This window comes from Tribolium castaneum, chromosome 4 (genome assembly GCF_031307605.1).
Source record: "Tribolium castaneum strain GA2 chromosome 4, icTriCast1.1, whole genome shotgun sequence".
Lineage (NCBI taxonomy): Eukaryota > Metazoa > Arthropoda > Insecta > Coleoptera > Tenebrionidae > Tribolium > Tribolium castaneum.
The window spans coordinates 12,559,017-12,585,827 of record NC_087397.1 but is presented as its reverse complement, the minus strand read 5'-3'; the positions used below and the strand labels follow the sequence as shown (position 1 = coordinate 12,585,827).

The 26,811-nt window shown below is 33.6% G+C and overlaps 2 protein-coding genes across 3 annotated transcripts; one reads left to right on the top strand and one right to left on the bottom strand.

Moving 5' to 3' along the window:
• The first annotated feature begins 141 nt into the window (after positions 1-141).
• Sf3a1 (Splicing factor 3a subunit 1) lies at positions 142-9,652 on the top strand. Of its 2 annotated transcripts, none has more exons than XM_008202622.3 (9): positions 142-310; positions 384-548; positions 4,318-4,492; positions 4,544-5,645; positions 8,650-8,790; positions 8,900-8,990; positions 9,041-9,216; positions 9,267-9,440; positions 9,493-9,652. In XM_008202622.3, exons 1-9 carry the CDS (start codon positions 217-219, stop codon positions 9,592-9,594), a joined length of 2,220 nt encoding a protein of 739 aa, XP_008200844.1. In that variant the 5' UTR covers positions 142-216; the 3' UTR covers positions 9,595-9,652. The 2 variants fall into 2 exon arrangements, with proteins under 2 accessions (XP_008200844.1, XP_969681.1); XM_964588.5 differs by having other exon boundaries at positions 8,840-8,990.
• LOC658259 (uncharacterized protein) lies at positions 9,582-12,041 on the bottom strand. The gene is made up of 8 exons (XM_964660.5): positions 11,851-12,041; positions 11,181-11,597; positions 11,030-11,131; positions 10,694-10,979; positions 10,500-10,644; positions 10,288-10,403; positions 9,968-10,239; positions 9,582-9,862 (listed from the first exon to the last, which is right to left on the bottom strand). The coding sequence occupies exons 1-8, from the start codon at positions 11,902-11,904 to the stop codon at positions 9,656-9,658; spliced, it is 1,599 nt and encodes a 532-aa protein (XP_969753.1). The 5' UTR covers positions 11,905-12,041; the 3' UTR covers positions 9,582-9,655.
• Between the last annotated feature and the right edge of the window lie 14,770 nt (positions 12,042-26,811).

Below are 26,811 nucleotides of genomic sequence, written 5' to 3'. Positions count from 1 at the left end.
AAAAATATAAGAAATAACTACAAAAGTAAAAAATATAAAAACAGTTTACACGCGTAAAATGTTGGTATAGAATTCTGTAAAGACCGCTTGTGGCGCCTCTAGTGGTTTGGAGTATTCATCAATTTTATTTTTTATTGCCATCTCTCTCTTCATTTTACGTTGAGCAAGCGTTTGTTAGCGTGTTTATTTAGCTTATTGTAAGAAAAAATAGTGAAAATGCCGGTTTTGGAAGCAAATAATCCAAATCCGGACGATCCCGGACCGATAAATCCAGTGGTGGGTATTATTTATCCACCACCAGAGGTGAGAAGTATCCTTTGTGAAAATTTCAGATTTGTCGGAAAATTCAGGTTAGATTGTATTTTTCCTGACAATTTGCTAAGATATCGTCGATAAAACAGCCAGTTTTGTGGCCAGAAACGGGCCAGAATTTGAGGCCAGGATCAGACAGAACGAATTAGGGAATCCGAAATTTAATTTCCTGAATCCTGGTGACCCCTACCATGCGTATTATCAGCACAAAGTCAACGATTTTCGAGAGGGGAAAGGTAAGGAACATAAAAATATATTAATCGAGTTGATCAGGTTAAAGTAGACCTATGGTTCTTTTATTAGGTTGGTCACACTGAAGAATATTTGTTCTTTAACCCGGCGTTACTCAGTTGGGGTGTGACAGACCCCAGAGTAAAAAAATGCTTTGGTTTTTTAGATAGGAATGTTATATGTATGCACCTTTCAGTAGATTGCAAAAACATTTCGAATATGATGTAATATATGATTTTCATATAATATAATATAATTTTCACCTGGCTGTTATAATATGTGTGTTGTAGCCGATTTTATGGCTCTGGGGTTTGTTACACCCCACTTACTTACGTTACTACTTTTTACCAAAAATTTTGCTCTATAAAACTAGGTAAAGATTTGACTTTTTTGAAATATTGGACTTTATGTAAAATCGAGTGTAAAATGCTTTGGTATAGTTTCAGAATAACAAACACATTCTTTGATGTGTGTGTCACACCCCACCTTAGTATTGGTGTCCTAAAAACTCACCTGAGTAACGCCGGATTAATAAAGTTTTTCAAACATTAACTAATTTTGAACACTTGTTTATAATGTGAATGTAAAGTGGAATTACTGTTTTTATGCAAAAAAAACCTTTTAGTTTACCGTTCAAGACAAATCGTTTCATTCATCATTTTTCTGCGAAAAACATTCAAGTTCAATTATAAAAAAAAATTATTCTCCTTTTTTATCATTGTTGGTATTTTCGTAGTATTATGTAGCCAAGGTCTGAAGGCGTTTCCGAGACGTAACTTTAACTTTGTAAATAAACAGTTAAGCTGTCTTATCTTTTCTCTAAACTCCATGAAAATACCAACAATTATTCAAGTTTAATGTGGTTTTCATTAAGGATCTTTTTTTTTGAAATTTTGTGAAAACTACACGTATGACATTGCTCTGGACTTCAGAATGCCAAACAAATCATTGGGTGGTATAAATAAAAATGAAGTAGATGCTAATACTACAGTCCAGTGGAGTAAAGACATGGGTGAAGTAAATGCTACTTTTTTAAGTAAATACTTTACTTTCGGGAACAAAAGACTATAGTTAAAAGTAGGCACTTCCTGTTATTAGCAGATACTTCTCCATAGTAGTATATCCCATTTCAGTTCATAGTAGAATTTTTTAACAGCGCATATGCATTTTTTAACATGAGAGTTTCTGGTGGGTTTTCTTAGCTCAAAGTGTGAATTCTTTTCTTATACAGAAACTCAATTTGGGCTTAATTTTTACTCCAAAATACTCACATCCGCTGTTGAAAAATGCAATTCTACTATGAACTGAAATTAAATATACCTACTTCGAAATATAATTAAAAAAATCAATATTTTACTTTAGACACATTACTAACAGAATCAAAAGAAAATTTGGAGTTTGAAGGAGGGCGAACAACTTCATACAGAATTTTAAAAAATATGAGTTACAGATTTCGTTTAGTTAATAGAAGAAAAATCTTTGTGAACAAAAACATGTTCTGATATCAAAAATTGTTTTTTTACGAAAATTTCTTCAGTACCAAAACTCTAAAACACTAAAAATTTTATTTTTGTATATTTGGATGAAAGGTGGATTTATCAAAATGGCAGCAATGTTCGACGGTGGGTTCACGAAGAAGACCTAAAAAGCAATCCTTCAAAAATTAAAAGTGAAGACAAAAGGTTCACTATATTATATGCGGGATGTCGGTTTGCTTTTTTGGAAGGATGTGACCTTTTAATGGATGTGGCGAATAATGACAGAGGCTATCACAAAACTATGAATGGAGAAATATTTCAAACATGGGTGATTAACCAATTAATTCCTGCTTTAGCAAAACTACCATTTAAATCTGTTGTGATAATGGATAGTGCTCCGTGTCACTCGATGCAATTGGAAAAAATGCCCACGTCGTCTTCTACCAAGGGTAAAATGTAGGTATGGTTGATTAATCATCATATAGAATTTGATTTAATACTTCACTAAAAATCAGTTGTAGGATTTAATAAAACCTTTAAAAGCAAATAATTAAAAACAGTACGTAATAGATAAAGTTTTAAATGACCATGGACATGAAGTTCTTTGATTACCCCCATATCATCGCTAGTATAACGCAATTCATTGGCATAGGGGTTTTCTAAGAACTATTATAATAAACATACAAATGAGCAACCTTTGGACAGAAATAAAGTTGCAAATCTATGGTCGGAATCACTCATAAAATGTACACCCGAAATGTGGCAAAATTTCTGTAAACACTGGGAATAATTAATTGCTTCAGATTGGACAAAACACATTGCAAATATTTCTCCATTTATTATTTCTCTAAGTGAGTCTGATTCAAAAACAGATTTTGATGTTTCAGATTCAGAAATTTAATACTTAACACTTGGAATAATTTGATGTCTAATTTGTTAAATTCTTTTTTAAAGTATTTTTTTTAATATAATTCCGCTATGTGTAAATTTCATTTCAATTAAAATTTTTGATTTTATCTAATGATATTGTTTGACTAATACAGAACCGAAAACCGGACCGCAACTTAACCTGAACTGAAACCGGAACCGTTATTTTCATTAAATTTTTTTTGAACTGTTATGGCAGAACTTTTATTTTATTTGGATCGTCCTTTCAATTAAGAAAAGTAAAAATTTGGTACATTATTTGAATTACGCCTTTGTGTGCAACTATAATAATTGTAATATTCATTTCTTTACATAATTATCATTAGAATATAAAATTTATACACATTTTTCGAAAACCCGGATCGGCTTAAATTTAACATATTATGATATTTTCTAAGATTAATTTTTTTGTAGTAATTACCTAAATTACGTAAGAACACTTCCATTTGTTGGTCATTTGAAAGAGCTTCCCGTCTTGTCTTTTCCGTTTCCTCAATAAACTGGTTTGCCAAAAAGCACATATTTTCTTTGTTAAATATACAATCAAATAATTTTATACCGAAATATTTTTGTACCTCTGAAGTGAACATAGTAAATGCTTTGGCTTAAAAATATCACACTGCAAAACAGCAGTTACTGTTTTAGTAATGTGATAAATCTATTTCTAGCAAAAATACGAAAGTTTGTTGAGTACCTATATTCGTAACGGACCTTACTTAAATATTGTTCTATATTTTTATCATCTTAATTCCGTCGAACTCTATACATTTTTCTGCAACGCCTTGGCTCCCTTTTTCAACCATAAATGAGAATTAGTCGCGTAACATATACTAAGCTCGTGTAACAGCAACTTCATTAAAGTGAAAAATATACTAGAAGAAAACGCAAAATCGAAGTATTGGCAAATATACTTCATGGAAGATACTACAGGTTTAGTACTTTTCGGAAAATTTAAAGTAAACACTTCGAGCTAAAATAGGTTCTTCAGTGAGTAAAATTTAGTTGAAGAATTTACTACGACTTTGTGGTATTAGCTTTTACTTAATTTTTATTCATACCACCAATTAAAACCTTTAAAACTGAAAATCATAGTTTTATAACCTTTTTCTTGTAACTGGGAACTCCACGTAATGAAGATCCAGAATGTTACTTCTAAATTGCCAAAGAGATTTAGGTTGTTTTATCTGACAAATGAGCTTAAACAGTTATTTAAGTCAGATTTATGATGAAAATTAGCCATATATTAGTGTTCGGTTAGCGCCTTGAGCACCATGACTATATTTCTTTCCGAGAGCGACAATTTCTGATTTGCATTCCTTCAGTATTTCTCTTCAATTATTTGAAACGCTTCTAATATTGTTTTGAAAAGGTCAAGAACCGACCCAAACCCTTCCTGCCGCCATATCGAAACTATCGGTCACCGCAGCGGCCCAACAAAAACAACAGGAGATATTAAAACAAGTAGAACAACCCTTCGTTCCTAAAGACCCACCACCAGAATTTGAATTCATCGCCGATCCTCCGTCAATTTCGGCTTTAGATTTGTAAGAAATTGTCGAATTTTTGCGATTTATTTTGACCTGATTTTTATTTAGGGATATTGTAAAACTCACTGCACAATTTGTGGCCCGTAATGGTCGCCAGTTTTTGACTCAGTTGATGAATCGCGAACAGCGCAACTTTCAATTCGATTTTCTCCGCCCTCAACACTCTTTGTTTCAATATTTTACCAAGTTGTTAGAACAGTATACAAAGGTTTTGATTCCGCCGAAAAGCATGCAACAGAGACTTCGAGACGAAGCCCGAAGTGCTAAAGCTGTCCTAGAACAGGTGAAATACAGAGCGGAATGGTTGCGATACCAAGAGCAACAGAAAGCCAAACAGGAGGAGATTTTGGAGCGAGAGCGAGTGGCTTATGCCCAAATTGATTGGCATGACTTTGTAGTTGTCGAAACTGTTGATTACCAACCCTTCGAAATTGGAAACTTCCCCCCGCCTACAACCCCCGAAGAAGTCGGTGCGCGTCTTCTAATCCAGGAGCGATTTGAAGAAGGCGAAGATATCGAAATGCAACTGGAAAGCGACGAAGAAGAAGCACAACCCGTTGATGAAGGTTTGAGTACAATGCAGGATCGCACGGGTCAACGTAAAGACGACAATCGCGTGCAAGACATGGAGGAGGAAAGTTCCGACGAAGAAGGCGATGATAAACAATCGAACCAACCAAGCATCCAACCCCCACTACCACCCGTTCCTGATAAAGTCGTCGTGAAGAAATACGATCCCAAGCAGGCTGTGAAAGTGACAAGGCCTACTGTTGGTGATGATTATCTCATTTCGCCAATCACCGGTGAGAAAATCCCAGCGAGTAAAGTGCAAGAGCATATGAGGATTGGCCTTCTTGATCCAAGATGGGTCGAACAAAGGGATAAACAAGTGACGGATAAAATGAATCAAGAGACGGTGTATGCTGGTGGTACCGCGATTGATGCAAGTTTGAAACTTTTGGCTGAACGTCGTACCGATATTTTCGGTGTCGGCGATGAGGAAACAGCGATTGGTAAGAAAATAGGCGAGGAAGATGTAAGGAAGGATGAGAAAGTTACTTGGGATGGACATACATCGAGTGTGGAAGCGGCAACAAGGGCCGCAAGGGCTAATATCACGCTGGAGGAGCAAATCCATCAAATACATAAGGTAGGCAACGAATGGTCGAGTGACTTAAATACAATTAATATTATAAAGTTTATTCTTTTTTTTTAAATGATTATATTGTTAAAATCGGAAAAATCAGTGGGGTTATGTCAGAGAGTTTTACCAAGGATAAGCAAATTTTATACCAAAAGACTACCGGTACTTACCGGTACGATAATATACATGCTGTTCCGTCTAAGTAGATGTATTGAGAGTTTGGATAATGATATTTTTCTGGAAATTGGTGTACAGCCATAACTCGTTCGGTTCTGTTCAATGAAAATATTTTTACAATGGCAGCACTTCCGGTTATACTGGAAGGCTGTGTTAGGTTTCGTATTTTAAATGAAAAGACATGTTTTTACTGCGTTTTCTAAATTCTCGAGTTACTTCAAGGCGTTTTTCGTCAGCTTTTTCTATACCTAAAGTTAGCCGTTTTAAAAATATTCAGAATTTTTTGAAAATTTTTGGACTTGCACCTTTCACTTTAAAAACCTGTAATTTTACAATTTTTAGAGTTTTAGAAATTGTGTTTGGACAATCAAAACAAAGCCTATATTTTTCCTTCAGTGTGTTCTAAATTGAAAAAAAAATCTCCATTTTATGTTATTTGTCCTTGGAAATATATTAGTTTGATTTCGTCAAAGATGGTATCTAGGATAAGGGAAATAAAACCATTAATTTCGTCGCGACGTTTTGATACCTTTATTGCGTCTTCATCAGGTGAAGAATTTTCTTTGTGTGAACGTGGGAGGCATGGCACTGTCAAGCCTTATATACCATCACCCCAGTCCATACAGCGTGCTCAAAAACTGGCGCACCATCTCAATGGTGTGTGGTAGAGAACTGGTTACATATAAAGGTAAAAATAGTAAAAAAATTCTTTGTATTAAAGTTATTGATAAATAACAGATTTTAGATAAATGATATGTGGCAACGTTGTCTAACAGTCATGATCGCAATAGAATTTGAGCAACAATAAAAATACATTATTTTTGAAACGTTTTCCTAGGAAATAATTCCCAGTGTTGTCACATCTACACATTGTGATTTTTTGGATAAATTTTAATTTTTGTAAATTAAAAAAACTGCTAAAGTCTGATAGAAAATTTAAAAATAATTATTCATCGTTTTGTTACGGATCGATTACCTGGTATGAAAATAAAAACATAAAAAAAATGAGAACTGAAGAAGTTAACAAAATAAGTTTGTAGCTCCAGATTTTTTAAAATATGACTTTAGGAATTTTTTCAACATTTTTCCCGTAATCTGCACTTGCTTCTCAATAACGTACTACTGAGTTGGTGCGCCAGTTTTTGAGCACCATCTTCGACGAAATCAAACTAATTGGAAAAAAGTTTACAAACCTTAAAATTTTAACATATTTGAACACTTCTACAAGCTATATATCAGTTTTTTCAAATGGAATTTTTATTTCAGTAGGTGGAAAAATGTAATTCTTCAACGATCTGTATTAGCATTAACTATACCTATCTGTGATAATTTTTAAGTTATGTTGGTTTTTTTTGACATTGCCCGAGGTTCCTTACTAGCAAGAGCTATTTTTGCAGAGTTTTACAAGGAAACATTTCTCACTGAATAAGCGATAAGCTCTGTTCAAAATTTTGCTTTCCTTTCCATTAAAACAAATAAATTCATTGAATTTAGATTTGAAAAACTTTAGATTTCTTATACAGGGTGTATCAGGAATACGTGTCTTAATTTTGACAGGTAATAGACTTCAGCAAATATAAAAACATTCTATTTGTAATTTTTCAACAAAAAATTCGCAAATTTACTTAAAATTTGGAAAAAGATAACATACTGAAACGTGTACCTGCCTATGGGTACAAAAATAAGAGAGCCGAACTATTTTCATTGTGATAGAAACGGAACATGTAAACAATTTAAAATAACAATAAAAATTGTTGCTATGAATACAAACTAATTATTAAACACTGACCGACTTGTTTCCACAAAAGAAACACGTATTTTTGATACAACCTGTATTTTACTCATGATTCCATGGCAACCTCGATGGCAACGCATGCGAAAAGCGCTATGGCATTTCTCAATACCAACAAAAAAATTCGTATAACTGTATGGAATTGATACAAAATTAAATTTTCTACCCTTTAGTGAAATAAAAATTGTGGAATTTCATTTAAAAATTTTGAGTTATTGGTATTTGGAGTGCTGCAACTTACTTTTTTAGTGTGAAGACACCAAAGAAAAGATTTTTTCTTTCAAACAAGCCAAAAAGGATTTAAACATTAAAAAAAAGCAGATTTTTCAAGTCAAAGATGCAAATCAAAATTTTTCAAAAAACTAAATATTTCGAAACCGATTAAATATAAGTATAAAAAAACTATTAAAAACTCCCTTAAAATAACTCAAGTAATCCAAAAATGCATTATTAAAACATAAATAGCTTTCCATTTAAATTAAGAAAGTTGATAACTACTTATGGGATAACCTTATTGAAAGTATTTTCATTGATCAGACTTAACGGATTATGGTTGTATACAAATTTTCAGATAACTATCATTATTTAGAACTCCCAATTCCCAATATATCTGGGGTTTAGACGGAACAGCGTGTACATAAATAACATCCAAATATCAAACAAATTTTTTTTCCGTTGGAGGTGGGCTTATGATAACCGTGTACTGTGCCGTGTTTTTTAACTTTTTAATTATTATACTTTATGTGAAATACTCTTACATGTTACGATTCTAATAATCTTTAATTTCTGGGTTTGTTTTTTATTATTAACTGTGATTTTTTAAACTCCCATCTCTATGATGAAAAGAGAAGGCATTATTCACGATGTTTTTATTTTAGTTACTCTTATTGTCGGTCTGTTTGCTGTAATTTCGAAATTTTCGATTTTTAATTATTATCTCGGTTCGGCTCTAGAGTTTGTCGTTTTTCTTTGTTGGTGAGACGCACATGTCGCGTCATTATGGCTATTGCGGTGCAGTAAAAAACAAACAAACATTTTTAGGTGAAAGGGCTATTGCCGGACGAGGAGAAAGAGAAGATCGGTCCGAAAAACGTGGTTGGTAGCAAAGCCCAGGCTAAAGTTAGCGCTGCGGCCGCTGCCGCTGCTATAATCTCTGCGAAACCTCTCGCAAATCCAAACCCGGTAAGTATGAACAGATTCCGTTCATTTCTCACTTGTATATATTGCTTAGCCGGTTAAAACCACACCGGTATCAGCAGTTATGCAAACACAAACTCAAACCATCGTTCAGGTTCCACAGCAAGCCACGATGCTACAACAGACGTCCATTATGATGATGCCAGCGCCGCCTATGGCTCCTATGCGGCCACCACCACTCATGAGTAGGTTTTTTTTTGCTTTTAATGAAACAAGTTATTAAGTTTTTCATTAGTGGCAGCACCTCCACCCATGGCCGGTTTTGTCACACCCATGGCCCAGATGCCACCCATGGGCGGAATGCCGGTCAAACATCCAAGTGAGACGCAACCGGAAGAAGAACCGTCGAATAAAAAAATGCGAAATGAGGATTCACTCATCCCTGAAGAAGTTTTCTTATCACGCAATCCGGTACGTTTGATCAAGTGTGCGCATGTCAAAATTACAATTTTAAATTACAGAATCCTGTTTCGATTAAAATCGCCATTCCGGTGGTTCCCGAAAAGACAGAATGGAAATTGACGGGACAAATGATGGCGTTGAATGTCCCACTTTCCGAAAGTGTTTCTTCAATCAAATCGAAAATACAGGAAGAGACCAATATGCCTCCGGCGAAACAAAAATTATTTTATGATGTAAATTTAATTATTAAATTTTTTTTGTTGGTTACTTATTTGTTTTTTCCAGGGCATGTTTTTCAAGGATTCAAACACGCTTGCTTACTATAATATCATCACGGGGGCTGTAATACAACTACAAGTGAAGGAAAGAGGTGGTCGCAAAAAATAAAGTGTATTTAATCAAGAATTCAAATAAATTATCACTAGAATGGTATATTTATTACGTATATTCAGACTTTATTTCCTAAAAGCATAGCCTCCAACTTTCTATATCGCGCAACCATTGGTTCGTAGATCTCACTAGCGTCGGAATATGGTTGACAAATGAGTCGTGGTGGGGGGAGACATGACGTAATCTCAAAGTAGTTACTTTGAGAGCCCAAAAGTCCGTGTTTCGCTTGATAAGCGGCCCCCAACATGGCCGACTTCGATTCGTCCTACATGAGTTACATAGTTATTTTTTCTATACTTTTGACAATGGCAGCGGCTTTTTGACTTTTAAATACAGTATAAAAACGCTAGTTAAAAAAGTTAATACTCACTAGGAGGTAAACAGGTGCGTTGAAGACGTCCGAAAGCACTTGAAGAATTGCTTTATTATTGGAAGCACCTCCCGTTGCTAGAATCTTCGTTTCTTTGTCCAATTTAAATCCAATGTCTTCGACGTAAGCCCGTCTTGCGATAAACTGTCCTTCAATCAAAGCCCGGACTTCGACTTCCAAACTTGTAAATCTTGTCACTCGTTCATTGGCTTTATTAAACCTGTAATCGCCGGACAAAAACGGTAGGATCTCCTGGACGTCGTAGTACAATCCTGAAATCGCAAGTTTGTGAAAAATTGGAGAAAAAACTTGGTGTTTACCCATATTTCCGAAATTTCCACGTGGTGTACTGTCTAATAATTGGTTGAAAATGTCCCAATTTGACTCAGCACACGCATTTCTGATTCTTTCTCGCGTCAAAGACCCGTTTTTAAAACTAAAAATTCGGAAGAAATATTAGTCCTTCGAATTTACACATTTTTTGGTCCTTCGGGCCGGATTCAAATATTGACTAATTAAAACAAATTCTTACCCCAGCATAGCCATATAGGCATTCGAATCGACTGGATTACACAAAATGTGGCCGTTTAGCACAATTTTGGGCTCTTCCAACCATACAAAAAGCACATCACTTGTGCCCAAACTCACAGCTAACCAGCCTTCATTTAGTCTCATACCTTCAAATGAAACAACTGTACTTATGTTACAAAAAATTGGGGGAATTACCGACAAGCGACGCGGGATTGTCCCCAGTACACGCAATAATCCGACAATTCGGGTCAAAACTATACCTTTCAACAAAATACGGCGAGATTGGACCAACATTGGCGTTCGATGCTACTAAACCACCTAATTTTTCTTCTAAATCAGGTCCAATCACTTGCAACAAGTCCGCATGCCATTTTTTTGTTTTAATATCCATGAGATTCATCCCTGAGCCGTCCGTAAAATCAATTGGGGCGATTTTGCCCAAGAAAAGTGAACACAGGAAGCTACTAACTAGGGAAATTCGCTACAATTAACAATTAAAAAATTGGGTTTTTGGGGTTTGAATTTGAATACTTCGCTGTTTTTGTAAGCCTCGGGCCTCGTTTGCTTTATTTTGGCAATTTGGGGCCCAGTGAATCTTTCGTAGCCCCGAGAGCCCGTAATTTCGGCAAGTTTCTGCAAGAATTTTTTTATCAGCCAAACTAACAGAACGTTGATACATTACTTGAGGCCCTCCGACTGCATCTTCGAGCTCTTTGCACTGTTTGCTCGTACTGGAATCCATCCAGACTGGGCTGTTTGCAATTGTGAAGCTTGAGGCTAATTGTTGGTGCAAAAATTCGCTCGGGTTTAAATTTGAGAGGAGTTTTTCGGAGCCTTTTTGCCAATAGACCGAACCGTGTTGTTGCGCGGAGCCTGAAATGGCAGCGATTTTCGAAAAATCGACTCCAGCGACTGTTAGTTTATCCAGAAGCATGTCTAAGGCCTTAACCCACATTATGGTGGGTGCTGTGATAACACTAGGGTTGGTTTTGTCGATTTGGACACCACCATGTGTGCGAAATTCTGGTAAATCGCTGTCGAACATGACGGAAGCTTCATGGATAATTTGGAGGCTGTTGTTGACAACAGCGGCTTTGAGCTGCAAGAAATTCAATTTTCCAAAATTAAAATGCGAGTCGCAGAAAGTTTTGTTTTGTAAACAAAATTGAATGGCCGCCTCCACTCTCCGCCACTGATTACAAAACATGTTGCGTAACGAGTATCCAACCCATCAACAGGTGGCATTCTCCGTCCGGTACCATCGTCCCATGACACCCATTCTCGCATGCGCTTGTTTTCCCTCATACATCGATCGAACAATTTGTTACAACGACAATTATTTCTCCACTTACCTGTTGGGTACTTAAATCTAGACCCAGGAAAGTCCGTTCGGACTCGGACACCATTTTTACCACGATTTTGCACCAACGAAAGACAAATCTGGTACTGTAAAGTAACCCACGGCTTAGCTTGACTTCGAGGTCAAGGCACGCGATACTATTGCTTTATATTCCGGATAAATGAATCACTTGACAGAAACGTGGAAGCCATGGAAGTATCATGCTTTTATGGGGCCTAATTGGATTATCTTATCGCGAAAAATATAAAAATCTTACCAACTACTAGGAAATTAATAATTTTGTTAACAAGATGCTATTTCTGGTCGTTTGCATCTTGTGTCATCTACTAATTTTCCTCTTTTTACGTAACAGTAAAGCAAGAAAAAAAGGGAAAATATGTTAAGTGCCATTTATCGAAAGAAATACATTTTGAAAACTAAGAAGTAAAAACACCGTTTTTAATTGTTAGAGTGTCGCATAAATTGCTCAACAGTCGCGCGAAATTCACTATTTAAATTGTATCATAGAAACATGTAATTTAACTAATTTTAGAACGTAGAGTGCCTTTATCTTTTTAATATTTTTTCTAAAGATGTTCTTACGAAAAAACATCAAATATTTATTTACTTTATACAAATTGTGCAGACTAAATGAGTTTCTGGTTGAAAATCATGTTAAAGCACTTAAAAAAAGTGTTTTATACAATTTTACACAAAACTGAAATTTTGATTTAAAAATTAGCATCGAAAAAAATTAATACGATTTTAACTTTGACCAAATTTTATAATATATTTAGGTTTTCTTTTTGATACAATTATTCGCTCAATACCGAATTAAATCAAGTGAAACAGACAAAATATTCTTCTTCTATTAGTTAACGTGCTTAAATACTTAAGGAAAGCAAAATTAACATCGTTTTGGCTTATTTTTAACGAAAATTTGAGGAAGAATTAATTAAATTATTACATTATTTAATTTAATAAGAAATAAAATGTAATTTCTGACTGCAATAAAGGAGGTAAAACGCTGGAAAAAGTAAAAAATAATGAAATTTTCAACATAATTTATGACTTAAAAACCACTGTGAGTTTGTAGTTTAAAAACGTCTTTAAAGGCAAAATTATTATTAAGTTATCGGTACAATGGTTTTTCCTTTTAGATCTGCTTTCATATTTCATGATATCTGTTCAACAAAACGGTTCCCCTCCATGTTACACGAATTGTTTCCTATTTATTGCCCTGAAGAACCCACAGAAAAGGTGGCGAAACGTCGGTAATAAATTATACAGGGTCGTTAAAAAATGGATACAATTAAATATTTTCAGAAATTTGGTAAACAGTTAAATTTGTTTAAATTCTATTATCTGAGAGCTTTTCCAAATTTCTATCTTTATTTATTTTGAAAATACAACGCTAACTTGATTTTTTTTAATGGCACGAAGGGTCTAATTTAATCATTTTTAAAAGATCATTTTTTCCTAAATTCAGTAATGTTACATAATACTCACCTTTACTTTTATTAAGAAGTAAAAAAATTAAAGTTCAAAAATTTTCTGGATATCTGTCACTCGTATATTAGTCAAAAATTAAATTTGGGTGCAATAATTAGTTTAAGCGAAAAAAATTTTGATGTTGATCATGTGTTGTAGCATAAAAATCAAGTATTTTGTGTTTAATTTTTTTAATTAAAACGTGTTTTTTTTATTTAAAAGTGTTACATTTTTTTAAACTTTTACTTATTTTTTGGTCAGTGTTTAAACAGCAAAGAGCTAACGATAGATAAAGACAACATTTTCAAGGCTAACAAAATTTAACATTTTTCAAAATTTTTAAGTTTTGATTAAATTAAGGTATGCTTGTGTTTATACCATAGAACTCAGAAAAAAATTCTTTTCTCAAAAAGATTAAATTTGACCCTTGTTGCTATTTAAAAAAAAATCAAGTTAGCCTTGGTATCCGAAGAACAAATGGAGATAGAAGTTAAATAAACACCAAATTTCAATAGTTTTGATGAATAGTTTTTATAATATTTAATTGTATCCATATTTTTTAGCGATCCTGTATAACCAAAAAACGCTTGCCTGCCTTTTAAATAATTAATACCACAATAAAGTTAAAATGTTTATAATAATATTAATTTTGTTAAAAGAGCTAAATCAAGTGATTTTCATGTGCATTTTCACAAGGTTTGGCAAAATAATGAATCTTTGGTTGGAAAACGAATAAAATCCAGTATAACAAGTTAAAATAACATTATTGATTGACATCAACCATAATTTGGTACTTTCAGCGAAAAAAAATATAATTAGGTATCATTCAATATCGAGCAGAAAAACAACGAATAAAACTCATAGCTAAAAGTAACTGAAACAGGGAAGTATTATTATTTATTGGAGACACAGGAGTTGTATTTGGTGGATTATATATATTATATGCAGAATGCAAATTATGCAAAAAATAATATTAGCAAATAAATGGAAAATAAACACAATTATTACAAAAAAGGATGCAAGTTATTTGGCATTGGTATAGAATTTATTCAGAAATTCTGTTGAAGATTTTGGAAAATGTTTTCTAAGGGACCAAGGGCCTTCTTTAACAAAAGATTTTTTTTCAATTATCGCAGTAGCTTTTTAAGAATTTGCATCTCAGGTCTACTGGTGCTTTTACAAATTGTGAACCTAATAAAATTTTTGTTTGGAAAAGAATTTTTAATATTCATATCTACATTCGGTTCACTTTCATAAAAACTACTGTGGTGGAAATTGGGTACTCTTTCATTAACTTTTATGAGTTGTCATGGTAACAGGTTAGTCAATTCCACCACAATGGTTTTTATGAAAGTGAACCAAAAGTACATATTGTTACGTAGATAATTTATTTATTTTTTGTCGAAAGAATTTTAAATGTGCGTCATACAGGGTTATTTTTTTCAGAAAACTTGCTGGGTGCATTCGTAGAATCCTGTGAAGTATATCGTTATTTGTTCTTGCGACAGTCTTTATCTCATTAAGAATTCTACACTGAATTTCTGGGAGCGATGTCTTTGTTTTTAAAAATTTTATCAATAATTTCTTTCAGAAATTTGTACTATTTGCAAAAATTTTGCGAAAACAAGGAGCCGTGATTTCGCGCGTGTTTTGGTCTGTGTCGATTATGCAACCAGCAATACGATATTTAAGTTTGTTAAAAATGTTTGTGTGTCCGGAAGTAGCGTTGCGACATCGTCACAATCAGTAAATAAATGATGGTCGGTCGTTTTCTAAACATGAGCAAAATAAAATGCCGCCAGTTCTTAGGAGTTGTGGCGTCCAAGCAGGGCGTCTCGACGTCGGCCCCAAGCGGCGTCACCCAACTATGACTTTTTGTCAAATTAATAAAAATGCGCACCGTCGCCACCGGTGTAATGTTTGCTTGCTTTCGATGATTTGTTTGCGTGTGTGCGATGCCAAAATTGGTAAAAACACATCTATTATAAATTAAATTTTTATGTACATTAATATCGATGGGGATAAACAAGGGGCGCCCCCGACGACGCCTCGAGTGGACGCCGAGACCGGAGCCCGGAGCCAACTTGACTTCAATAACGGAGCCACGGGACACGGCCGACTCGAAAACAACAACAGACTTGAGGAATATCCGAGATGCAGAACATATTTTATGGCATTTTTATAGATTTGCTGCTTCCGCAATCCCCCTCATTGTTTTTCTTTTCGTGCCAACGATGAATCACCGCAAGATGTGATAAATGAAGGACGCTGAAGCGAAAATCATCGGCCACGCACAAATTACCACAATAATAAGCTTTTCCAAAAATTTCGCACCTTTTCTTATATCCTTCTTCGTCTACCAAATTAACTTACAGTGGTATCAGGTTATAACGAACTCAGAAAATGCATCAAACTTAGTTCATTATATCCAAGGCTCGCTATAAGCGGTAAATTAAAAAATCTGTCATTTTAGCAATTATTTTTACTTAACATAATATATAAAACAAGACGGAATAAATAGTATCTATTGTAAAAAAAACATAAATTCTTTGCGAAATAGTACATACAGTTGACCCAGGGGTGCGTAATCGGTCTATAACTTTTTTATTATTTGAATTATTGCCATGTCGTTTTCATTATCCGATAGATCGACTTAAAGTCTCCAAACTAAAAATATTTTTATTATACACAGGGTGTTGTATACAGAGTGGTAAACCAAAGATATATTTTTTTAATGGAACATCCTATATACAGAGTGTATCAGAAATACGTGTGTTAATTTTACCACGTAAGAAAACTCATCACGTACAACAACTTTTCTATATAACATTTTACAAAATTCTTATTTATTATTTTCACTGTTTTTCTTCTTTCTTTTGTGCAAACGAGCAGGTCAGTGTATAATAATTAGTTTGTATTCATAACAACAATTTTCATTGTTGTTTTAAATTGTTCAAATTGTCTGTTTTTATCACAACATAAATAGTTCGATACTCTTGTTTTTGTACCCATAGACGGGTACACATTTCTGTATGTTTTTTGTTCCAATTTTTAAGTGAATTTGCAAAACATTTATTGAAAAATTACAAATAGAAAAAATGTATTATTTATTGAGCTCTGTCACCTGTTAAAATAACACACGTATTTCTGATACACCCGGTATTTTTGCATTTTTTGATTCCACACAAAAAAATTATGTAACTTTGTATAATTTATTATGAGTCTATCACTTTTCGTTTTTGAATTATTCAACTTTTTTTTATAAAAAAAAACAATTTTTGAAAAGTCACTGCGAAATCACCTATGAATATTTTCCGACAAATTTGTTACAGAAAAACTCAGAATACCCTGTAGTTTTAGCAATAGTCGACCTTTATTTGAAACCCGCAGATAATGTACAGGGTGTGTCAAAACGCACAAAGTTGAACAACTTATTTTTTTGTGTATTTTTTTACACGCATTTTTCATAAGCCTTCATAAGCGATTTGTACACCAAATTTGAATTATTTCATAGTGTTAAAAAAATATGTTTTTTTTGTCATTGTAGGAAATTTTTTACTATCCACAGCTATTTTGCATAGTTTGTCATAAAAACATTTCTGATTCAAAATTCAAATACAGATGGATGCAGAACTAAGTTCTCCACCCTTTAGTGAAATAAAAGTTGTGGTATTTCATTTGAAGAAATTGAGTTATGGGTGCTTAATTTAATATTCTGCAAACTTATCATTAAAAATTTGGTTTTTTTTTTGAAAATCTGAAAAGACCGAACGCAAAGCAAGCCTAGTCTTCTTCTTCCAAATGGGGTGAAGAATATTTCCAAATTTTTAAAAATGGCAGAGTTATCGATTTTTGCACTGAAAAAAAATTTAAAAAATACAGCCTGGTTTCGATAAAACCTGCCAAAAAAATTCTGAGTCATTAAAAGATTCCAACAAGTCCGAAAAATCAAATTTTTTGTTAGGTCAAAAATAATGGAGATAATTGACGCTACTGAGTAGTCGTAGTCGTAGTCAGAAATTAATTGTTAGTGCTTCTAAGAATAACAGTAACTAAGCAACCATATTTACCTTTTTAAATCATTAGGGCACACACAGCAAAATTTGATATAATTTTTAATGATTTTTGTTTCAAAAACGAAAAAACTTATATTAGAAAAATTTGTTGTGTATTCGTTCTACTCACAATCACGTATTACTGGATTTTATTTGGTAGGTTATTTCGTAAACGGCTAAACTTAGGTATAGGGAGAGCTTATGAACACTATAGTAGCGGTCAGCTCGGTTTGCGTGTGCGTCATCAATTTCATTTTTTCATTACCAACACAAAGCTGTAAAAAAATTATCAAAAACAATGCAATTTTAAACAACTAAGGGGTATCTAAGGGTGGTATCCTTGAACATTAATTTACATATGCACTTCGACAACACCATCAAGTGTCACGAATTTGTCAAACTGACATTGACAGTAAATTATAGACGTCATCGCATGGTTGTCGAAAGTGTTATCGGTGTTAATCGCAAGTATTTTCTGTTCGTTTATTGTGTTTTGTGATTTGCGTTTCGTTAGGTTTTTGATTCTGCGTTTATTAGTTCTTGTTTTGTGAATCTGTATTTTTTTATTTAAACACTTCGTAACCTCAAAAAATATTTGATAGTTTGTCACCGCTATGCCCCTGCTATGTAAACGTAGTGACAGAAATGTCAGATGACGCACACGCAAACGGAGCTGAGCGCTACCATACCTCAAAATAGCTCTAGTAATCCAAAAACGTATTAAAAATATAGCTTTCCATTTAACATAAGGAAATTGATAGCAACCGGAAGTATTGCTATTTTGAAAATAATTTCATTGAACAGGACCTAACAGATTATAGTTGTGTAACAATTTTCAGATGACTATCTTTAACTCCCAATCTTTCTAAAGTAGGGATTAGACGGAACAGCCTGTAGAGTTGTGTAAATATTGTTAAGGTGATAGTAGAGTTCAAAAGTGAAAATAGTAAAAAAATACTCATCTAGCTTTATCCGAATATTTATAGTTTCTGAGATATAGAAGGTTTTGATCAGCGAATAAATTTAGCACCAAAAAACATTTTAAACAATTCTAATCTCAACTACAAAAAAATAAGCCCTACGAAAAAAAATATATAAAATTGTAGAAATTTTGATACTCTTGGTGCTCTGTTATTATCAACCTCGTCATATTATTTCTCAAAATTGCATATTACATCACATTTTAAGTCATTTGTTATAAGCGGGTTCGCTATAACCGGTTAAAAAATACGTTTCTTATGGGAAGATTTTTGGTGCTTGCTTGAAAAATAGTACGTTAAGCCGGTACTTCGTTATAAACGGGTTCGTTATAACCGGACTCCATTGTATTTTAAACAGAGATGGATTAGGCTGACTGTGGGCCTTTGGCGATAAAGATCAACTAATCTCCCTAAATAATCGAAGGAATCGAATATTTAAAAAATGAACCAAATGATATTTTTGTGATTTTCTCGGATTCTTTAGGACTCAGAGGGTTCTAAAGGCATAGAAAAGTGCACAAAACATTTTTGGATGGAATTTGAAAAACATGATTTTTTTTATTTTGAAAGGTAGATGTAGGTATAGTTTTTTTTACATAAATACGTAATAATTAATTAACTTTAGCTTTTTCTGTTGTGTTGTGGTTGTTTTTAACAGCTTCTTGAAGGTCCCGTCTCTGAACAATTTGCGCTATATGATCATCTTTTTTAAAAAATAATTGAGGGTAATTCGATTAATTTGTTGACTATTTATTCTACTTGAGCAAGTTGGGTGATGGGGTTTTTCCCTCCCGTGGCGCCATTCCATCTCGATTCGTTTGTTTATGGAAGATGCTGGTGACGCCGTGCCCGTGTCCATCGCTTTATAGAGTGAAAAATTAACGACAAGTCAACAAACAACAGCAAACTGCCAAACAGTGGTTTTTTGCGTTGGAGAGTCGGCGTCGGTGCGGTGTCGGGCGGCGCGCCAGAGGACGCTCCGACAGACGCTGATGGCCCGACTGGGCGCCCAACTACGTCGCGACGCCACAGCCGCCTGCCTGACGGACGCTACACCACCCTGATTACCGAATACTTACACAATCAGAGATGATTGCAACCAACACACCATACATTAATGCATTTAGGTTTCAATTTATATCGGACCGACTGACGACGGCCTTCCTTCTTTCCAACACGACGAAAACTTTCCGACACGCGCCCCCAATACGACGCCGACGCCGACGCCAACCACCGGCCCGCCGGCGGGAACCGATGCAAATTCAATTATTCATTGGCACCAACTCACATTCCGCTCACAAACAGGTGATGATGCCAGATTTTCAACAAGACAAGGAAGGGCTCTGGGCCATCACCGACGGCAAACTCCAAGAAAAAAATCAATCTTAAAACATACAAAGACACTCTTTCTGTGATTCTGACGTTTAAAAAATTAATACCTGCTGTGTGGAGCAACTGAGTCTTACAAAATGCCGTTGAGGTACAATTATCGTGGCAAGTTTAAGTTTTACGAAAAATTGAGATTTTAGCTCTAAGACGTGTTTTAAAGAGCCTGGAAAAAGGCAAAAATAATAATAATATAATTTTTGACCCAATTCGATGATTTTTTTAGGAGGTTTTTGAGAAATTTTTGCAGCGTAATTGCATTTTTAGGTGAAAAACGTGCTAAACTGGCAAAATCATATCACATGCAGTCTAAAAATTGCGATTGAACCACTTTTTATTCATACGTTTTCTGCAAACTGATCGACAGTTTTTATGCATGGCATCAAATGCTGTTGGTTGTGTAGATGTAATTGGTAGAAGAGTCTTCTTATTAGGAGAATAATAATTAAAAAATTCAGTACTCTTGCAGTACATATCATTTTACAAACTGAACCAAAAGTAACGCACAAATAGTATATTATTATACGAGTTTTTTAAGACGTTCTATTGTAGCACGAATGGTTTTGGAGCACAACAAAGGAGTGCTCCAATAGAATCAGTGACACAATTAAGTCTTTCAAAACGAGTGTAATATACTATTTTTTCTATTTTCTATTTTTGTTGTTTGTTTTTGTTTAGTTTGACTTATCAAAATCTGTTCAAACTTTTTCCTCCTAAATTTTTTAATTATTCGGGCTTTATCAATAAACGACTTGACGCTGTTGACAGATCACACTCTAAATTACAATAATGACTGATGAAGTGATGACACCAAGCCAATACAACTCCTAAAAATTTGCTAAAAGGAGTTGCACAAAAGTTCTCATTGTGAAAGTACTTTCAGTTTTACAATGAATATTTTGTGAAGCCAAAGTAGAAAAATCAAATTTTACGAGTCAATTTAAAAAAAAATCGTCGAGCAGGTCGTTTTTATTTTTTAAATGCTTCATTTTGACACCACAATCTGACTTCATTCGTTTTTGAATACTGAGGTCTTTTTTTAGTTGTTTTACTATAAAAATGCCAACTTCGTATTTTCTCTCAAAATTTGCTGCTATAAATTATTCATGTACTTTAAAAAAAATCTAAGAGCTAATGTAATTTATACTTTCAATAAGAGATCTAATCATTAGAAACCATTTTATAATTTTATTTATTTTATTTTAAAAAATTATTTGGTAAAATGCGACCTTGGCGTTTTTATAGTTTTGAAACAGCTTATAGATAGTACACATTTTTATTTTTTGGTAAGTAAAAAAAATCAAAAAAAAATAAACGAAGAAAATTCTAAAAATGAAGAAAATAAAATAAAAAAGTTATTAAAGTCACTGATAGAGTATTACGCAAAAAACTATGACAGTTGCTGCTTATAAAGTAGGTTAGTCAAAAACAAAAAGATAAAGCCCATTAGGTTTAACTGACAATAGGGTGTATTCTGTAACTGTAGCGGGTTGTTAAAATTTAACACTGGTTAAAGTGCAAATCGTGGAATTTTATTGGTTATTGTTATGGCAACAACGATTAATGCCCTTTGAATTTTAATGGTTTCATTACAGAATTCGCGCTAATATTGTATTAATTTTAATTAATTTTTATTAATGTTATTACATTTATTTATTTTTTTTGATTTCATTTTTTTATTACCAGAAATATGGAGATGTGTATTATCTAAAACAGTGAACAAATTGTTGGCTGTCATTTAAAAAAAATAAGAATAACGTCACATTTCAAAAACGAACTACATTTTAATAGTATATTATTATTATACCAATTTTTTAAAACGTTCTATTGTGGTACTAATGGTTTTGGATCACAAAATTATTCCAATAGAATTAGTGCCGCAATTAAGTCTTATAAAACGAGTGTAATATAGTATTTTTTCTACTTTCTATTTTTGTTGTTTGTTTTTGTTAAGTTTATCTTATCAAAATCTGTTCAAACTATTTCCTCTTAATTTTGTTAATTATTCAGACTTTATCAGTGAACGACTTGACGCTGTTGACAGATCACACACTAAATTTCAGTGATGACTGCCAATACAACTCCTACAAATTTACTAAAGGAGTTGCACAAAAGTTATCTTTGTTTCACAATGAACAATTTGTGAAACCAAAGTAGAAAAATCTCATTTATGATGCCAAAATGTAGTATTTAAGAAATAAAATCGACCCGTTCGAAGTTTTTTTTTTAAATAACTATTAACAATATTATAAATTTTGTGCGTTACTTTTGGATCAGTCTGTATTTATCTTCTCGATGGTTCCAAAGACAATATGTTTTCCGTATAAGGAACATCATCAGCTTTACAAAACCCACTGCAACTTATACACTTACCAATATTAAAATGTCAAATGCTTGGACCCTCTCTCTTATTCTATGTGCTTAGACTGAAAATCATTTTATAATGCTCACACGCTTCAAGTTTTTTTCAACTTGTCAGCAAATTGACGAAAACTTATTTGTTGAAAGCCAACATTTGAATTGGTCAAACTTTTATAGATCCACCAAAAACTTGATCAAATTTAATGTGCCAAACGCTCGAAAAATGTAAAAATTATTCTAGGTTTGAACTAATTTTTTTGATTTTTTGGCGAAATTTTAGTACACAATTGCTTGTCTGACTGAAAATTTACTAAAACGCTCGAAAGGTAAAATAGTGTACTTTTCGATCCAGCTTAGTGATTTTTCATTCGCTAAATAATTGTTTTCTGAAAAACGTGTTGTCTTGAAGGAAATTTCACCAAATACCTAACTCCTTATGCTAAAAAATATTGAAATTTTTGCTTAGCTTGGTTCGTTTCATTGCGTGATTAGGATGAAAGTTTGGGCTTATTTCCATGCAATGTCCTTGTCCTTTGGTCTGTCGATTCGAATTTATTACAGTTTTTACGATTGTCTGTGGCAGGTAGACGCTCAATCCCCTAATTCCAGTTAATTGCCAACGAAAATAATCTTTAAATAGATGCCACAAAAATAATATGCATTGACGCGGAGACACCGGTCTTTTATTGTTCTTGCACATGATGTTTTTCTGGCGGCGCCTTCGCCCCTCTATCATTTGCTTCGTTCGGATAATTTTGGTGTTTTCATCTGTTATTGTTGTGGTCGGTTAAATACAGACTTGGTCACTTTTTTCCTGAATCAAATCAAATAAATTTGTAAATTTTGAAAGCTTGTTTAGTCGGATGATCGACCGATTTCTCTTCACATGGGGCGTGCCACGGCTTTTGTTTCGTCATTAGCGTCCAGAACCCACGGCAGCGACCGCACACAAATAAAAAAATCCAAAGGACCGTAATTTTCGGGCCGACGGCATTCCAGACGAGCCACCCAAAATGGAACAACCATCTAACAAAAAAATGCACAACTTGCACCGACTATTTTGTGAGCCAGTCGGAGATAAAGTTTTAAGTTTTAGCGAAATAATCGGTTGATAAAGTGCATGTTGTCGCGTCGTGCAGCAGGACACAAGCCTTTACATCTCCGACCGTGTCATTAAGTATCATTTGTCTGCGATCCGTTGGCCGACATCCTGCACGCACACCGCCACAAATGACAGGTTGCGATGAGATAATTCCTTCGCATCATTTTTATTCCATTAGACAATTGTTTCGGGTGACAAGAAGAAGAAGAAGCAGCGAATCCGTGGCACCAGTCGCGACCAATTAGTCCAACAGGGGGGCGCCTCAAACAATAATAAAGATCGCATTTCTCGGCCGGAGAGGTAGGGGATGGTCTCGTGATCCCCAACAACAATATGTGGCGATTGGAGCCTTCTTAGCGCCGGAAAGTGTGTCTGCGGAGGTCTAGACCGCCGGCGGCACCGTTTTCTATTGGTATTTGATGAACAGGGGCGGACTCGCCTGGCGTGACCTAAGAGATTTCTTTCGCATTTTGTTTACGAGAAATTATCGCCACAATCACATAATTCGTGAAATTTAGCTACTGGGTAGGTCGGCACTACCTTGAAAGGGTGCTAATTAATTAAGAGTACGGCCTAAAAATATCTATTACAAGCCGAATTACATAAAGTAGAAAATAAAAACTTTCAGTGTATACCTAATTCGTTTTAATTTTTAACAATTGGTACTGAAGATGAAAATACTTTCTGGAAAGCGCTCTGTCACTTTTCAATAACATTTTCGAAATTAAATCTTGTGGAGTCGACAGTTTCAGTACTATTTTTTAAAGTTATGGTTTCAAATTAGTTCTTATTTTTTGATTTTTTAACATTCCAAGTTTGCAAGATGTTGTACTTAAATACATTAAAAAAAAAAAAACAAAAAAATACGGGTTTAGTGGCCAATCACATAAAACTAGCAATGTTTCATACAATTATACAGGCTGTTTCAAAATTGGCTCCCGTGCTTTGGGAATTTGATTCAGAGGGCTAATACAAATCGAAAGTTAAGAGTAACAAATTTTCCATTTGTCCTTTGTTATCGAGTTATTGATAAAATTGTAAATAACAAGTTTTATGCAGTCTTTCCTATTAGTTGTGCAACATAATTAATTAGTTGGCTATGGCGATGTTAAAATTATTTGAATCCGGTATATGCCTTTAAAACACTATCGAGGGTTAAAAGTGCCAAAAAGGCAATTGGTTCGATTTTTGATATTTGACATTTCCAGTTTTTGTCGAGATTTTGATCGATTTTTAGTACCCGGAGCATTTATTCCGAACTATTAGACGTAACCTCATTAAGTTTACTGTCGTTGGAAATCTTTTTTACTTATATAACTTTTTTGAAAATATTATTGTTTTTGAAAAAATTGCAAATAAAAGCAAAAATAGGTAAAATAAAAAAAATCGTAACCAAAAAATTATTGCGATTGGCAATTTTCTCAAAGCCAATCGTTTTCCCGGATCATTTTACATAGGTTTACATTAAAATTGTATCACATTTTTGAATCGTTTTGTCGTAATTGAGAAAATAAACAAGTGGTAAAAGTTTGTGAATAATCCCTCCTGCAAAATCGCCGATTTTGAAAGTGTCATAAAACCAATTAAAAGGATTTATATCCCATAAAATATAATGCGTTTTTCACTATCGAAAAGGTCGTTTTCTTCTTGCTTTTTTTGTTTTGCAGCAGTCGGCTTTTGACAATTGTTTTTTTTTCGAAATATCATCTTAAGACATACTATTTTGTAGAACTTTTCAAGCCGGCATTAATGAATGGTATTTCACATTTTTTGCTATCTCTAATAAAATAATTTAGATGAAAAGTAAAAAAAGTGATATTGTTTTTACGTTTTTTTCGGAAACTATAAGCGCAAAAACCAAAAAACTTTCAGAATGCACTTACAGGTATCTTTTTATCCATTTTCTCGTGAAAACCCGGAGCTCTCCGGGCATCGGTTCCGGCTACAGTTGTTTTTCAAAAAAAATGTCAAAAACTAAGTCTTGGCGCAAAACGATTTGTTTCAATAAACTCTAGGGCTCATTTTACGTGTTATTTAGAATTTTGAAATTTTTTATTTCATTTTTCATTTCATTAAAAAAATATATAACTTGCAAACTAATAGTCATAGAGCAAAATGGTCTGTTTCAGTAAATTCTACGGTTCATTTTAGGTATTGTTGCTAATAGTTTTTTACAGTAAAAAAATGGTTTAGTTTTTATGGTTTTTGTCGTTTTGGTCGATTTTTTTCAAGAAATCTGTATCACTCATCTCATTTTTCAAGGCGTTCAACAACACTTAACATTGTTTCTTCTTATGGAAGCCCTATTTGTTTTTTTTTTGAGAACTGTTTTTACTTTTGATGACAACGATGTATCACATATGATATGATCGAATCTTACATCCTAATCAAAATGAAAAAAAAACATTTTTGCGAAGAGTGCTTTGAAAAAAACGCCAACATACTAGATTTTGGAAGTGTAATTGAATTTGAATTTAGAACGTTCACATTTCCGTCAAGCTTAATAATTATATAAAAACTAAACCACATGATAAACTAGAAGTTTATTCTTTGCAAAACAAAACAAGACAAAGTTATAAAAATTCTGCTTGCATATTTAATAAATCTGTCAAAATTTATTTTGTTAAACAAAATTCTTGGCGTTTTTTTCTAAAGCACTCTTTTCAAAAACGTTTTTTTTTCTTAATTTTAATCAGCAGGTAAGGTCGAGCATATCATGTGACTACAGTTGTAATCAGGAACAAAAAGACTTTTCAAAAACAGAGGTATCAAATATGGCGTCCATTAGAAAAACCAGAGTTGAGTGTTGTAACTCTTGTCATCAAGAACGCTTTGAAAAAGGCGACGACCGATTTAGATTTCTTAAAAAATAGTGCATGAGGAATGTCCTACTTAAAAATCTAGTTCTCTTGTTTTTGCTTAAAAAAATATAAATAAAAATTACATTTTTTTTATTTATTTCAATAATTCAAAAACTAAAAATGACACATCAAACTTTCTTTGAAATGCACAACTTTGACCTAATTTAGTCGACCTCTTATCTCTTACAATAACTGAGATCCTCAGGATGGAGCTCGAAAAACGGACAGCTGTAGGTACGTAAAAATTGGCAAAATAAAAAAATCATAACTTATAAACTTTTTTGAGAATTTGGCGATTTTTCGACAGTCAATTCTCTAGATCATTTTTTATTAGTTTGCATTAAAATAGTTTGACTTTTTCGAATAGTTTTGCCTTAATTGACCTTTTCAAGCTGGTTCCAAGGGTACTTGATATTTTTCGCTAAATTTAATAGTTTCCCCTTAATGGGCGCTTGAAGAATAAAAAAGGGGTAATTGCAACATATTTTTGGCTTAGACTTAGACTTAGAAAAAAAATTAAAAAGGCACCAAAATGGTCTTAAAATTATCTATCGTTTGGTAAAAAGCCGGAGCCGCTTCATGCAACGATTCCAGCGGCAGACATTTTTAGTTTTTCATTAAAAAAAAACATAGTGGTCACTTCACTTACCTTTAAATCATCAATTGATATTTTTAAAATTTGTCGCTCTAGCAAAGTTTTATGTAGGTACTTTTCTATTTTTAGACCCCTGTTCATTC

Excerpts from the sequence above, each read along its gene's own strand:
- Sf3a1 (XM_964588.5), top strand. The coding sequence starts at position 217 with ATGCCGGTTTTGGAAGCAAATAATCCAAATCCGGACGATCCCGGACCG. Across the intron at positions 549-4,317 it reads CGATTTTCGAGAGGGGAAAG|GTCAAGAACCGACCCAAACC; the intron begins GTAAGGAACATA and ends TGTTTTGAAAAG. Across the intron at positions 4,493-4,543 it reads TCAATTTCGGCTTTAGATTT|GGATATTGTAAAACTCACTG; the intron begins GTAAGAAATTGT and ends ATTTTTATTTAG.
- LOC658259 (XM_964660.5), bottom strand. The coding sequence starts at position 11,904 with ATGGTGTCCGAGTCCGAACGGACTTTCCTGGGTCTAGATTTAAGTACC. Across the intron at positions 11,598-11,850 it reads TAGATTTAAGTACCCAACAG|CTCAAAGCCGCTGTTGTCAA; the intron begins GTAAGTGGAGAA and ends AATTTCTTGCAG. Across the intron at positions 10,645-10,693 it reads CAATCCCGCGTCGCTTGTCG|GTATGAGACTAAATGAAGGC; the intron begins GTAATTCCCCCA and ends TTTCATTTGAAG.